Raw genomic sequence first — 16,063 nt, forward strand, 5'->3', positions numbered from 1 at the left:
GAAAATATCAGTTCCCAACAAAAAAGGGAGAAAAACTGCTTTTTGTAAAAATATTACATTTGAAGCATTACTTTCACTTTGACACATTTTTTTTCCTTTTGTGACAGTTAAAATATCTAAACAAATGCACCACAACATAAACAATACAAAAAAGGATTGTTTTACATCAAAACAGCAATTTATTTACAAATATAACACCATGAACTATTTACAGTTTTCACATTTTGAATTAACGGTGTGTGTGCATGCGTTAAAATTTCCCTACAATGTGTAAGTTTCTGCACACTACACTCCTCCATGCTCTTCCACTTCGTCCTTGATGTCGAGTGTGTTAATACATCATGCAAATGATCAATGCCGAGGTCTTATCAAATGCACTTCTGTCACCCTGTGGCCCTTTTTATGGTTTAAAACTGCTTGAAAAGTGACCTTTTTTATTGTGCACATGCGTCATCACCTCTTTTTGCCTCCCATGCAAAAAAAGTATAATGTATAAATACAACTTAGGGATCAGGTTTCTAAAAACATATAAGTATGTCTTTGGTATTGAATGAGTAAACGGTGCATTGTACGGCCCTCCCCAAACTTGCAGATCAGTAGAGTACATCTGTGATGATCGATTTCCTGACCATCTTATCTGTGTGTGGTTTATTGTCGGCGTATGAAATTTTATGTCCAAAATTTTAGTGCATTTTCAATTACGTTTTGGGGTAAAACGTGTTCTAAAATGTAAAACAGACTGTTGTAACTTCTCTTGAGCTCACTTGCAAACAAACACGACATCCTTCATGTGGGACTTCTCACTGTTTCAGAAGAAGATTTCACGAAATGCTCCAAATGCTCTGCAAACGTTCCGCGATGAGGGGAAAATACATCGAGTTTCATCATAATAAACATTATCAGCCACCTACCAGAGATGACCCGAGGGCTTAAGCGATCTGTGATTTCATCATGGAAATGATGGCTCTGGATTACCAGCCCTTTGCCATCGTTTAAGATACCAGCTTCTGTCGGCTAGTAAATCCCACGGATTTGTACTTCTGAGCCACTGCTATTTTTTTTATTTTTTAATGTTTTGTTATTAGTGGTGACGTCATGATATTTGGTAAGGACAAATCTACAGGCACAGTTCGTCAAAACCAACTTTGAGTCTTTCTTACCTCCAGGTGTGCACAAACTACAGTTAAATCTAAATTAAAAAAACAATAGATTGGCTGGTGACCAGTCCAGGGTGTGCCCCGCCTGTCGCCCAAAGTCAGCTGGCATAGGCTCCAGCATGCCCCCACGACCCTAATGAGGAGAAGCAGAATAGAAAATGGATGGATGAATAGATAAAGTTATCGGTTATCCGTATAGGAGCAGGAAGCAGGACGTTAATGGTATCGGCTTGACAAAAAAGAAATCGGGCATCCCTAGTTCACACCCTTTTTTTCCGCAAGACAATTTATCAATAAACATACCAACAAGAAGGTCCAAGACAATGTTTTATTTCCTTATTATTATTATTTGTACAAAGTCACTTAATAATCATCTTAATAATGTACAGTGCAGGAGGCTGAGAAGAGAAAATAATACAATGACGTTTTACTTGAAGTAGGGTGAAAATTGCAGGCACATTTTGGACAAAATCAACTACATGGTAGTTAACATTTCAACAGGTTTTTTGTCAGGTTTGCTTGTGACCATACTAACTACATAAGTGTAGCGTGTCCATCAATGTGTGCGCACTTTCAAGCTTTACATGCATTCTTTTTCTGGATTGGATTTGCATTCAAGAAAAAAATATATATAAAAAACAGATAATTTGCTATTTTTCTAGCTAGTGTCAACTGTGGAACCAGTGAAACCTTGGAACTTTGAAAGCGTTGTGGTTTCAGTGATATTTTCACAGAATGCACGGGAGGACAGCCTGTTGCGTCACTGATCATGTGTGGCAAGTGTGTGGGCGCATGAGCGTGTCGCTCCTGGCATCAACACAGAGTTTTCCTAAATAACGATAGAGTGGAGGTGTCTGAAGCACATGATGACATCCAAAGGTATGGGGGGGCTCAGGTGATTTCCATCCAAACGTAGGTACCTGGAACAACAGTACGAATGTTACTTAAGGTGTCGCAACCTGCAAGCATGCTTCACAGTGCCTTGCTCCTTGTCATGATACATGTGTTTTGCTCTTGATGTCCCATGACGTACCTTAATCGAGGTGTCAAGTTGGGATCGCTCCAATCCGCCTGCAGGCTGTGTGGGCAGATCAGTGTGCCATTGATGTCTGTCAAGAAGAGGCACATGATGAAATGCTAATTTTAAAACAAAAATAGTAGGAATATATCCTGGAGTAATTTGAAATAACTGCAAGTGGAGGATGGACCAATTCACTGGGAAAGACTACAGTGACAACTGAATTACAAACATTAATAAACCCTTATGACCAGTCCAGGGTCATACCCCGCCTGGCGCCCGAAGTCAGCTGGGATCGGCTCCAGCATGCCCGTGACCCTAATGAGGAGAAGAGGCATAGAAAATGGATGGATGGATGGAATAAACTCTTATTTTAGGTAATTGTCAGAAGTGGGAGCAAGACAGTGGTTTGCAAATCGCAAATCTTTGATCTCAAGTCTCGATTCAACTCTCAAGTACAGATAGCAAAGTGCAAGTCAAGTCTTAAGTCAAGACAAGACAGGTCGAGTCAAATCCGAAGTCATAGGCTTGAAATTTTCGAGTCTTTACAAGTCATAAGCACTGGCCCCCAAATAGAATGCCATTTTAACAATATAACAATAGATTCAATTTGACAAATACAAATGAAAGCATTTTGAATTATTTTATTTTTAAATTAAATAAGACCAGTGTGACAAGACTTAGTCACAGAAAAAGAGAGTCAGGATTTAGTCAATGCACAGAAATAAGTAACCCACACATGAGTTGTTTGTTTTTATACCTGATTGGACGTTAATAGATGCAGATTCAAATGCAAAATATGTTGTTTTGCTGGAAATTACCAAATAATGATCATCTTATTTGAATACTTTGAATCGAGACAGATTTTACTGAACAACCATTCGTTTTCTATGCCGCTTATTGTAATTAGGGTTGCTGGGGTATGCTGGAGCCTATCCCAGCTGACTTCGGGCGAGAGGCAGGGTACACCCTGGACTGGTTGGCAGGCAATTGCAAAGCACATATAGACAAGCAACCATTCACACTCACATTCATACCTATGGACAATTTAGTCGCCAATTAACCTAACATGCATGTTTTTAGAATGTGGGAGGAAACCGGAGTACCCGGAGAAAACACGCGCACACACAGAGATTCAAACCCAGGTCTTCCCGATCTCCTGACCGTGTGGCCAACATGCTAACCACTCAGCCACCTTTTACTGAACATATTCACTAAAAAGCCAAAGTATTTTTGACTAAAGCCTGAGTCATTTATGTCAAAGTCCAAGTTAAAGAGTCACTGACATAATTTATCAACTTTGCTTAAATAGGTTCTGTATTGTTTGTAATTAAGTTCTACGTTGTTCGTTTTATGAACACGAATGGTAAATTAGCAAAAATTACATTCATTGTTCATGGTGGGAGCCATGACGAATTCCAGTCACAGAAAAAAGGTTTCCCAAGTGACATCAGCGCAGTCAACCCTCTCAGCGAAAGCAGTGTAAACAAAAGCTTGTCAAGGTAGCTCGTCCGCTTCGTTCGGTATATTTTTCATCAAAATACTAGTCTTGCCAAATCGTTGTATTTCCGCTGGTTGTTCACCGTGTCTGAGTGATACTGTAAGTTTGTTTTATTTTCCACAAGATGAAGGTTTAAGACTACAACGAAAGAAGCAACTACAGAGAAATGGAGAGACAAATGTACGCTCACCTTGCATTCTGTTCTTTGCAATGTTCATTTCATTGACGACTGCTATGAAGGAACACCTTTACAAGAAGCATTTGGCTTCAAAGTAAAACGCAACGTGACGGCAACGAAATACACAATAACAAAGGCTCTGAAGACCCCTTTACGCTCATTAGGAAGGTTCTCTATTTCATCTCCAGATACTTCTTCCTCCTCGAAAACTATTGATACATCGCTCAAATCTTTGCTATAACCACTGTAAACATCCTCTGTCTCGTTTACCGCCATGTTTGTTTACTTGTGAAGTTCGACTGCGCTGACGTCACTTTGGAAACGCCCCTTTTCTGCAACTGGATTTCGTCATAGGTCCCACCATGAACAATAAATGTAATTTTTGCGAATTTAATGTTCGTTTTTATAAAAGGAACAACCTACAACGTAATTACAAACAATATAAAACATAATTAAGCAAAGTTGATACATGTCAGTGACCCTTTAAGTTGCAAGTCATTGATGATATTGTCCAAAGTCATCAAAATTGTGACTCGAGTCCAAGTCATGTGACTCGAGTCCACACCTCTGGTAATTGTGGTAGGCTGTTTAACTTAGATGACCTCAGCTTTAGTTTCCACAGATGAAGCCTAAACAGTTTGGTCTATGAAGATGAAAATGAAAGGGTAAGGTAAGCGCCGTCCATTTGTGTGGTATTGCTCCAATATTAAAAGCTTTTTATTTCATGTTGAAATGAAAGGGCAAGGTGAAGTTTTGGGGGAAAAATAGGATTTAACAAAAATAGTTAAAGTTACACAAACCATCTTTTTGGACGTCGGACGTAAAGTAAACTTGCATTCATTCATTTTCTACCACTAATTCAAATGACTTCGGTTGGGTACACCCTGGACAGGTCACCAGTCAGTCACAGGGCACGCACAATATTCACACTCGCATTCACTTCTATCGACAATGTAAGAGTATCCCTTTAACCTAAGATGCCGTGCCAAGAGTACTCAGAGAAAACCGCATAGATAAACATTTGGACATAATTTGTGTATCGACCAGGGGTGTCCAAACTTTTTCCATCGAGGGTCGCATACTAAAAAGTCAAAGGATGCAGGGTCCAATTTTACATTTTTTAAACTGACCCAGGTATATATGCTGACACGTTTTTATATTAACTTTGTAGCCGCTACTTTTTTGTCATGCTTTCAATCCTGCGGCTTGTACAGTGATGCAGCTAATTTATGGGTAACTACATTTCCCACGATGCTTAAAATGCAGCTTTAGGAAGTAGTGATGGACGAGTGAAGTAGAAGCTAATATCACGTTTTGAAGTCTTATGCAGCAATCGCTGACACACCTTAAGTAAGTTTGATCTAGTGTAAAATTATTACAGCTTCTGTTTGGACAAACTGTCAACGATTTCGGGTTTCGAAAGGCTGGAGTACTGGACTAGTGAAGAGCTTTAGCTCAAGCTAAATGGCAAATGGCTCGAGTCAAACGTGACACAAAGAGCGAAAACAAAAGAGAGGGAGAGAGAGACTGACAAAGTGTGTGACAAAGGACTTTTGAAGCTGTTCAATTGAGATGCTGAAGTTTAAAAAATCTTTCGGTGTAACATCTTTCTGTGTAGTAAATGTCCCATGTTACAACGTGGACAACTGCAGCTAATAGATAATGGTTGTTATGTAGAAATCTTTTTTTTCTTTTTAAATTTAGTGGGTGCGCTTTACATATCAGTCCATCTCCATAACCCTGTAGTCCAGAAATTATGGCATTTTAACTTTTTACATTTTTTTTTACCTTTATTCTCATAATATTTAGATTTTATTATTGGAATATTATAACTTTTTTCATATGTAACTTTCCAAAAATTGCAACATTTTCTTTGTTTTGTTTCCTTGAATTTTTCAACTTCTTGCTGTTTTTTTCTTATATAATGACTTTACTTTCATATTTTGTCTTTATTCATGTAAAATTACTGCTCTTTTTCCATTTTTGCTGGGTTTTTTTGGTAGTTGGTTTAACTGTATTTTTAGAACGTGTCGAGGGCCAATAAAAACACAACCACGGGCTGTAAACGGCCCCTTGGCCACACTTTGGACGCCCCTGGTATAGACAGTAGTCAGTGGGGATGAGTGAGTACACCACTATCTGTATTTGTATCTGTTCACCCATCTAAATTATCCGTATCTGTACTCAAAGTGGGCGGGGCATAAACCAGAAGTGAGCATGGTTTAAATCGGTACATTTTAAGTCTGAAATTGACTTGGATTGATCAGAAGTTGCTATATTTATTGTTTATTAATCAGCAATATGTGTACTGTGTATGTGTGGAAGTGATCTGTAAGACTTTGTTATTCCATTTTTAATGATCTGTGTGAAGTTGGTGTTGGTGATTCATGCAAACGTCCAGTGATGGCAAAGGGAAATAATCTGTCAGCCTTTTCACTGTAGCTTTCTCAAAAGCAGCACATTCAGTCCTACAAGCAGAATTTTCCAACGTTATATCACCAGACAAATTATAAGCAAGCAGACGAAAAAAAAAACCTGCAGTGAGTGACGCACGAGCTGTCTTGTGAAATGCACTGCATACATTACGGAACAAGTTGAAGATTGCAACGTGCATACTGTAAAGTATTGACAGGGGTATAATATTTGACCACGATTATGTATAAAATGTAGTATGATCGCCATACAGAATGTTTGATGCAGCTGTGCAGGTGTACCTAATATTGTGGCCAGTCAATGCACGTTACTGTTACCACTGTCTGTGTACTGACAAAGGAAAATTAACAAAATTCTTATATTGTCGGGAGCGCGCCTGTTTTATGGTGACTTCATGGAATAAGACAAAAATACTCGTTTCATGATCGTATTCGGCAAAAATGCGTTATCCGTAACGGATACTCGTTTATATGCTCTTACAATGATGGACATCTATTTTGTCCAATGATGCGCCAATCGTCAATATATAGCCAACCAATGCCAGCACAGGAAGATGGGATTTCCACAAAACCCCAAGTCACAGCAAGACAAGGAGTGCATGCTGACTGTGCGATAATAGTGTCCTGTATATAATGAAATGTATTTAGTAAAATAGATCATGTGAAAATGTCACAAATATTGTTGAACTTAAGGGTATTGTAGGAAGATATATAAGATATGCCAAAGCCCACTGTTTGCGTAGTGAGTTGATACTGAATTAGGTAAGCTTAAATGTTTCACACAGCACTTTGCTGACTAAGCAAGCCTCGACTTGTCTGACGTGGCAGAGAGTGTAGTCGAGTAATAAATCCTAAAGAAAATGAAACCCTGGCATGGACAGCAAATTCCAGCCTTCGACTTACTGCCGATGCTGTTGTGGTTGAGATGCAAGTGCTCCAGGTGACTGCTGAAGAGAGGGATGGAGGTCAGCTGGTTGTGGGAGAGCTGGAGGTCCAGCAAAGTGGAGATGTTGAACACGGCCTTGGGGACACCTTTGTCACTCAGCTGGTTGTAGTTGAGCCTCACAAAGGCCAAGTGAAAGAAGCCTTGGAAGTAGTCTCTGAACAGGAAAATGATGACCTCACATCCATTCACTATTTACAGTACATGTGCCCACCGGCCACAACATTAGGTAATACAAACGTTCAGCCTGTCTCATATAATTAAGCAAGGATGATGCTCTCAGTATGATGCAGTGCAGTTTTACACCACTACAAACGACCACCACAATATTCCAAACAGTTCATTTTTTCAGACCAGCGTTGGCTAGTTTTTTATACCTCACAGTTTCGACTGCTCACTTGCAGTCTTCTTCAGGGTGCAAGTGAGCAGTCAAAATGGTCAGGTATGAGAAACTAGCTAACATTGGTCTGAATCAAAGATGTGTTTAGAATGTAATTATGATAGTCCAAATGAACCTCATTGGATGGATTAGAGCCACAATAATAAAATGTATTGTTAAATGAATACTGTGCCTACTCTTATCATGGTAATTCAAACTGAGCATACATTTTTTTTTATTTCTTCCAATGCAGTGACTAAATTGCAGGACTGATTTGTATAAATAATGCATGACTTCCTGCCAGTTTTCTGTCCAGGGTTGTAGCGTGATTGGCCAATGGGGCAGCGTTTGAGCTCTGTGAACTCTGCCGAGCAACAAGTGGCCACGCAAACATGTGACATGAGCTATCTTAGTTGTGTTTCACTTTTAGTTTTATTTCACAAGTTTTATGATGAATAGTTTTGTTTTCTCTGCTATTTACAACATTACAAAAGAGTATTAGGGCCACACTGAAAAGTTATGAGAAAAAAGTTGTATTATAACAAGAAAAAATATTTTTTTCATTCGAAAGTTGCATTTCTTTTTAGAGAAAAGTGGCCATCTTAAAAAAATTGATGTCATAATAATTTTTGTCGGGTGAACCCACGTGAAGCTGCCCATCTCCACAGACCTCGTATACTGTTTATTAACCTCATAATATTCAATATTTATTGATGATGGAACAAACCAAAAGATAGTTTGTGTAGTTCATTCTCAGCAACAGACACCAACATTTACACTCACATTAAACTGCTGCTGGTATTGATGTACCAAAACATGTCAAATGCATTGTTAAAGCTGACAACACCTTAATGCAGGTATACATTTGTAACCATAAAATTACAATATTTTTTTCAGCCTGGCCCCATTACTTCTTTGTATGACACATAAATCTGAATTTTAAAAAAAGCAAACAGTAATGGTGTGACTGTAGGTTGCCTTCTGTAGTGGTTAGTGCTCTACCCATTTTTTTCATATAAAAATGCCACTGAGTCCTATTTGCAGTCATGTTGTGTCCAGTGGGTTTATATGTGTTTATGTTCACTATGTGATAACATGGCTTTGGTATACTTGCTTTGGGATGTCTTCTATACGGTTTCTGTCAAGAAAAAGCTGTATGACACCATGAGGTACTCCAGCAGGCATCTTTTTCAACACGTTGTGTGCCAGATTGAGTTGCATCAGGCTGGATAAATCTTTGAAGGTGTTCCTTCCCAGGTCACTGTCACTCAGCTGGGACATGAGGGCATACAGTGTTAAAACACACACATACAGAACACACACAGGTAGGTCTAAGCAGTGACTTTCACCTGGTTGTGGTAGAGGTCAAGTAGAGTCAGATTCCCCATCTTACTGAGTGCGCCTGCAGGTATTTTGGTAATGCGATTTCTGCTGAGACGGAGCTGTTCCAGACTCACAGGGAGGCCTGAGGGCACCTCTTTGAGCTGATTACGTTGAGCATACAAGTACAACAGGGCAGGTATCTTCTGGAACACCTACGCAGAGTTATAAATACAACAGCTCAGACGTTCCAAGTATTTCATAACCTCGCATCATTCTGAACAAGGAAGCGGTCTGACCTGTTTGTCTATTCGATGGATGCGATTGTTTGCCAGGTTGATCCAACGGACCTCCGTGGCATTAAAAAATGGTTCCGCCGTCACCTCTGAGATGTAGTTGTTCTGCAAGTACAGGTAGTAGGTTCTGGATGGGATGGCAGGGATCGCACGGATGTTGCGGTTCTCGCAATTGAGAGAGTTGGGATAGTTTGGAGAGCACAAACACTCTCGGGGGCAGTCGGGGTAAATGGAGGGCGGGCCGAGGATGACGGGGGGGATGTCCGTGGGCTCCTGTGGTTCAGGCTGAGGGACAAAGGGCTGCCTGGGGGTGGATGGGCGCCTGGTGGGCTTTTTTGGCCGAGGCCTCTGGGTGAGCACTGCTCCTATTAGGAGGAGCAGCGCCAAGGCAGAGAAGAGTCCTGAGACGGCCTTCATGCTGCTAAATAAACATGAAACACAAGTTTGCTGAATTTATGGCAGTTTTTCTAACTTCTGTTTCTTTTGTTACTTCTGTGGATTTGTTAGTGGATAGCACCGTGTCTGCCTCAGTCAGTATATCCAGTTTTAAATTCCCATTGGAGGGTGCATTGTTCCTATGCTTGCCGGGTACTCCTGCTTCCTCCCACACTCCCACATTCCAAAAACATGCATGTTAGGTTAATTGGAGATTCTAAATTCTCCTTAAGTGTGAATGTGAGTGTGAATGGTTGTTTGTGTTTGAGTGGTGACCAGTCTGGGGGTATCCCATCTTTCACACAAAGTTAGCTAGGATAAGCTCCAGCTCACCCGTGACCCCAATGAGGACAAGCAGTGAAGGAAATTAGTGAATGGATGGATTTGTTAAGTTGTGTGCAACTAACAGCAACAGTCAGGAGCTCGAGGGTTACAATCTCCACCTGGGTATCTTTCTCTGGGGTTTACATGTTCTCTCTGTGCATGCAGGATTTTTCTACGGGTTCACAAGTTTGCTGAATTTACAGCACTTTTTCTAACTTTTGTTTCTTTTGTTACTTCTATGGATTTGTTAGTGGATAGCACCGTGTCTGCCTCAGTCTGTAAATCCAGTTTTAAATTCCCATTGGAGGGTGCATTCTTCCTATGCTTGCCGTGTACTCCTGCTTCCTATCACATCTCAAAAACATGCATGTTAGGCTAATTGGATACTCCAAATTGTCCTGAATGTGAGTGTGAATACTTGTTTTGCTGTATGTGCCCTGTGATTGGTTGGTGACCAGTCCAGGGTGTACCCTGCCTCTTGCCCGAAGTCAGCTGGGATTGGCTCTAGCTTACCTGTGACCTTAATGAGGACAAGCGGTATAGAAAATGGACGATAACATCTGACACGTCACTGTGTGGCTGTAGACGTCGTTACCACAGCACACACCACCTGCACAGCAGAAACTTTAAAGCTGATATTTTCACGACAATGCTTTAGAAGAAAATCTATGAAACTCTCGTGACTAACTGGTTGTATTTCCTCAAACAGCACGAGGAGGATAAAGGCAACTAATGACTACTGAGCCAGTGTGTCAGTAATTGGATGAGCTTTGTTGTATTCACTTGTGCGGTGGCGTAGAGGCCAAACTACAGTAGATCACCGCTGTCCTTTTGTTCCGAGACCACCCGCAGATAGGAAATAAATATGAGTAATTGAGAACACAGATAAAGCCCGTAAAAATGTCATTTTTTTACACTACAGTCAAGCCTGGTTAAGTTATGCATCTGCATCTTGGCACCACCGTACACTACACAAGCTCGCTCCTCCCTCTCCAACCATTTTTGTTAGGTTGAGGTTGACTTCTCCCCTGATTTCAGATCAACATTTGCAATATAAGTGCCTGTTGTAACTATTAGATTACATTTAGCTTCAATAATGGTCCCCATCTCTTTAACTGCCAATGTTTGTTTGCGACCAAGGAATCTAACAAGCTTAATGCATAGAAGCATAATTATTTTTAAAAATTGTAATTGTAAAATGTATAGCATGATTTACGGTGTATAAGACGCTACTTTTTTTCTCGCACTTTTAAGGCTAAAACTAGCGCTCCCAGTCATGATGCTTCGAGTGCAACTTGAGGAAGAAGTGACGTGGACAGTAATATCACAGCAGCGATTGTGTTTGGATCGGACAAATCTTAAGTAAGTTGGATCAAGTGAGATTTACTACAGTTTCTACAGTGTGATTTAGTGTAGATTGGTCATGCCTGGAAAGTGGTGCACATGGATGATGTCATATAAAGCCGACTGTTGTTGTGATTCGCTGTGCTCGTTGTCGCTCTTTGTGTCATTCGTAATTTGCTAAAAAAGGGAGCAAAGACAATATTCATGGGGAGCAGATCTTTTACTTGTGTTTCCCGTATTGACTACTGCTGTCTATTCGTTGCTGATGCAGCACATGAGTGGAAATGTTGTTCTTCTCAAGATCATACACATCTGGCGCAGGAAATGAATACTTGAGGGAAAAAATGAACATGTTTTTTAAAGAATGAGAGAGGGGATAAAGACTCTTTTGTGAGGAGTGTCCTAAGGGAGACGTATGGAATGGAAGACCGCAAGTCTGAAAGGTCCAGGGTCCTGCTGGGAGCTGGACTAAATTGACTGCGTTTTTGCAATAGCTTTAGTGGTCTCATTTAAAGCGGTGATTCGTGGACCTAATTTTGGGTGGGTCATGGACAGCTGGTCATAAATCACACACAAATATTTCATATATAGCCGATGTCTGACTTGTTTTAGAAATAAAAATATTGTTATTGGTATGTACTCAATATACAGAAACAGTATAGAGGACATTAAATATCTTTTTTTAAATTTTGATTATTAGTTTTACTTGCAGTTATTGTGTTCCTCATCATTTCCTTTAAAGATGTGAAGTAAAATGCACATATAGTTTTTAAAATAAAAAATAAACATTAGCTTTTTTTAAATTTCAAAGTGTGCTGAGAACCCCTGTCTAAAAGCTTATATACTGGACAATAAAGTGCTGCAACTGATAATACAAATGCCTGTGAGCAAATAATAGGAGTGTACAAGCATAAGGATCCCCATTGGGATAAATTCATGATTGCAGCTGATTATTTACATATGTGTGCATGTGCGTGCGTGTGTGACACAGACAGATGCATGCTTACACAACCACAACTTGCAGATGTTTGCCTGATCACCACATGCACATTTCTCTTGACTCAGGGAAAAATGTCACCCTACATAGTGGAAGAAAATGGCGCTGGGCACCTGTCAGTCCAAACACCAGTATATTCTAATCATGTTGTTAGGACATTTAGGAAAGTCTGTAGGTAAACATCTCATATGAGTCACGGGGCAGGAACCTTTGAGACAGCATTTGTTCTGCCTGGAAAAACAAATGTGAACTATTGTTCCTGACGACGTTCCCTGGTACTGCCCTTCCTTTTCCCTCTTGCTCATCCAGAGCCTTCCAGCCCCTCATTCCACACCAGAGACCAAAACAACTCACCCTGCTTCCTCCACTCTGTTATCATGTCTAACTGCTGCTTAAACAGAAGATGTCCAAACTGTAACCTAATACATTTCTGTGTTTCAAATATTTAGTATATCCATATTAATGCTGTAGGTAATTACTCTAAAATACAGTGGAACCTCGGTTTTCGTGATTAATTTGTTCCAAAGGGTCCTTCTAAAACAGAAAACTGAAAAAAACGTACGAAAACTGAAAAAATGTTTCCCATAGGAAACAATGTAAATCCAATGAATCCGTTCCATACACCCAAAGATGTCATCGCACAGCACTTTTAATATAGAACAGTAAGAGTTTTACATGCAGAAAACAAAGGCGTAGAAATGACGAATGAACAGGATTAATGAACATTTAACGTCACTTCTACCTTGATTGAAGACTTGTTGACAAAGACGGCTACGAGCCAGCAAAGCGGGAGGAGTGAAGGAGAGAGCCACATGGACGACACCTTCGTACTTTGCTACTAGTTATTTCTTGTATTCAATAGTGTTTCCCGTCTTCTTCATCAAAGTTCTGGAAGTTGGAACTTTATTTTGCAGCCGTATTCAATATATTAAAAAAAAGCAGAGACCTGTGTTGTAACTGTATTAGTTAACAGAACGATAGAGTCAACCAGTGATGATATCATAGACTGGCGACGGAGCTGGGTGACAATGGCATGTGGGTCGGAGTTGAGAGCGGCGAACAGGCATGTTTACACGTTACGAACGCAGTTGCACTCATGCAGTAGATCAGTAACACGACAAGACTGAGTCACCAATGTGTGGGATTCTTTGTTTGAGCACTCGAATCCGCGGAATGATAAGCGGGCAAATGCTCGTGTAACTTTCTCATTTGAATTTGCAACCTTACAGGATACCAAAAACTCCACTCCCACTGTACATGTTGACTTGTATATTTTTAAAATGGTGAAAAAGAACAGCGTGAAAAAAAAACATAGGCACTCACCTGCCACCACGTTAGGTTCACCTACACAAACTAACTAAGAAACTACTTTTGATGGCATACCTAATGAAGTGGCCAGTGAGTGTACATAGCCATTAACCATACAAAAACACCTTTTATACATCTAAGATGTGTTTTGAACTGAAACAAGTTGACATATGATGTACAACGTCTCATGTGCATCGGCATGAGAGTGGCTCGTCCAGATGGCTACAGCAGGAGATGAAAAGAACCACATAACAGTCAGTCATAATAAGCATCCAACTATGTTAAAAACATCACCACAGCTGAAGTAGTAAATTACAGTAAATGCACTTTGTTACTTTGTCACTACAAAAACATTTGACTCACATCATGTTTGTGAGTAAACAACGGGATATAATTAGATGTTGTCCGTATTTGTGATGTCATTCAAACAACATCTCCAGGCTGCTTTTGTGTCTCATATGTAAAAATTGGCTTTAGGGTGGAATTCTGCCCCCCCAACCCCTCCCTTTTAAAGTCAACAGACTCACTGCATTAGTTTTAGTACGATTGCCAGAACATTTTCTCATGTGGGTGTGGCCGGCCTGCATTGGCTGTGCAAAAATCTGCATCTGTAGGACCATCTGGGTGTGCAGAGACTGCCTTGTATGGCATAAAATATACAAAAATACTGTAAATAAAATAATATAAATTCACTAAAGCGATGCCGTCTCATTTTGATGTTGTCTTGAAGCTCAGTTATTATGCATGATTTAATGAGCCAAGCTTTGTGTAAACACTTATTTTTCAAAGAGTGCAAACCCTTCACAAAGTACGTATTTTCTGTTAAACCCTTTGGCCCAAAGGCTTTTTGAACACAACACTTAAAAATATGATGACAAAGAACTCACATAAGAAGAGCTCCTGCAGTACCACAGGGTACCATGTTGTATGGCAGTGTTACCATAGAAACACACTCTGGCTATACCTGTACATATGCCAACAATACACAACACATCTCCTGTTTCCCAACCAAACACACGTCTACCTAAATTCTTTGGGACCCCCCTTTGGAAACAACAACAGTAAAAATTCCCTTACCTGCCTCTGCCCTCTTTTGTCAAGTCACAAGTTGTGCGTCTTTTCTTCTCTCTGCCTCTCGCCCTGCTTCTTTACCCTTCACTCCCTCTCTTCCTCCTTGTCCCTAGCCCTCCCATCCCCTCCCTCCCTCGCTAGCCACTTCTTTTGGGTTTTTCTCTGGCTTTTTTCCCTCTAAAGGTCACACTGCCTTTATCTTCACGACCCATTCCACAACTTTTACTCTTCAGAGGCATCTTGGTTCCCTTCAGTCAAACCAGGGGGTTTCATGATGAGCACGGTTGCATTTTTGTACAGATGCAAAAAAGATGAAACACTGAATCTTTGTTCAGGGCCGCCCAGCGGTAATTGCATTGACCTCCCACTCCACTTTTGTTTAGATGACTGTATACACATGTCATGTGGTTTTTATTAGCAGCATCCGATTACAAACTCCATCCACAGCTTCTTTATTTTCTGTGTCGGTTCTTAAGTCGTCTAATGAGCTGGTGTGACCATAAGGTGTCGCTTTAATATGTGTAGGTCTGCTGCAGCTAAAGGATGATGAAAAAAAAATTTTTTTGTACAGCGGAAAAGTTGCCACTCTAGGCGTCCAGAATGTTTGGGGAAAATATGCTTCTACAAACTTCAGGATTTCTGACTTGGCTGTTGTGTATTTATTTTTATTAGGAGTGAGCAGAAGCAATGAACATGTCAACTGTACATCCATCCATCCATCCATTTTCGATGCCGCTTGTCCTCACTAGGGTTGCGGGGGTATGCTGGAGTCTATCCCAGCTGACTTTGGGCCCATATAGACAAACAATCATTCACACTTACATTCATACCTGTGGAGATTTAGAGTCACCAATTAACCTAACATGCATATTTTTGAAATGGGGGAGGAAAGCGGAGTACAAGGAGAAAACCCACGCAGGCACAGGGAGAACATGCAAACTCCACACAGAGATGCCCAAACCCAGATCTATCCTAACTGTGTGGCCAACATGCTAACCACTAGGCTGCCATGCGGCCCGCAACTGTAGATGATAATACATATTATATATTATATACATTATAGACAGTACATGTACACCGAAAGTCAACTGTCTTTATGTGAAGAGTCACTAACAGCACTCGCAGTTATCTTGCATCTTGCATGTGCATTTTTTAATGGTTAACTTTTCTTTTTTTTTTACACTTGAATGAAGCAGTAATCAGTAATCAGCTTGACTGCACTACACGTCACCCATCATCAAAATTAAGGAAATGCAAAATGTTTTTAATCCCGAAACAAATTGTGTTCGAGCTTAACTGTATTTCCTTGACGACTTTCCTTTCATCCTTTTTCTTTTCAAGCTACAGTATTTGCTCTTCC

At 40.3% G+C, this 16,063-nt stretch overlaps 3 protein-coding genes across 15 annotated transcripts in view; 2 read left to right on the forward strand and 1 right to left on the reverse strand.

Moving 5' to 3' along the window:
- The window catches only part of LOC129185853 (sodium- and chloride-dependent neutral and basic amino acid transporter B(0+)-like), a 97,714-nt gene that overhangs the window by 38,429 nt on the left and 43,222 nt on the right, over nt 1-16,063 (forward strand). The window lies entirely within an intron of this gene.
- On the reverse strand, nt 1,035-14,796 carry prelp (proline/arginine-rich end leucine-rich repeat protein). Its single transcript, XM_054783408.1, has 7 exons — nt 14,710-14,796; nt 9,228-9,645; nt 8,958-9,143; nt 8,723-8,880; nt 7,190-7,386; nt 2,191-2,266; nt 1,035-2,077 (listed from the first exon to the last, which is right to left on the reverse strand). Exons 2-7 carry the CDS (start codon nt 9,639-9,641, stop codon nt 1,987-1,989), a joined length of 1,122 nt encoding a protein of 373 aa, XP_054639383.1. The 5' UTR covers nt 9,642-9,645; nt 14,710-14,796; the 3' UTR covers nt 1,035-1,986.
- The window catches only part of fmoda (fibromodulin a), a 36,782-nt gene continuing 31,992 nt past the window's right edge, over nt 11,274-16,063 (forward strand). The window contains exon 1 of the mRNA XM_054783410.1: nt 11,274-11,345. The gene's annotated coding sequence lies outside the window, so the exon portion shown is untranslated. The remainder of the gene's footprint in view (nt 11,346-16,063) is intronic.

Source organism: Dunckerocampus dactyliophorus, chromosome 8 (genome assembly GCF_027744805.1).
Source record: "Dunckerocampus dactyliophorus isolate RoL2022-P2 chromosome 8, RoL_Ddac_1.1, whole genome shotgun sequence".
Taxonomy (NCBI): domain Eukaryota; kingdom Metazoa; phylum Chordata; class Actinopteri; order Syngnathiformes; family Syngnathidae; genus Dunckerocampus; species Dunckerocampus dactyliophorus.

Coding starts and splice junctions, on each gene's coding strand:
- prelp (XM_054783408.1), bottom strand. CDS start 9,641: ATGAAGGCCGTCTCAGGACTCTTCTCTGCCTTGGCGCTGCTCCTCCTA. Junction 7,387..8,722: donor CGTATAGAAGACATCCCAAA/GCAAGTATACCA, acceptor TTTCCTGTTCAG/AGACTACTTCCAAGGCTTCT. Junction 2,078..2,190: donor AACTTGACACCTCGATTAAG/GTACGTCATGGG, acceptor CTGTTGTTCCAG/GTACCTACGTTTGGATGGAA.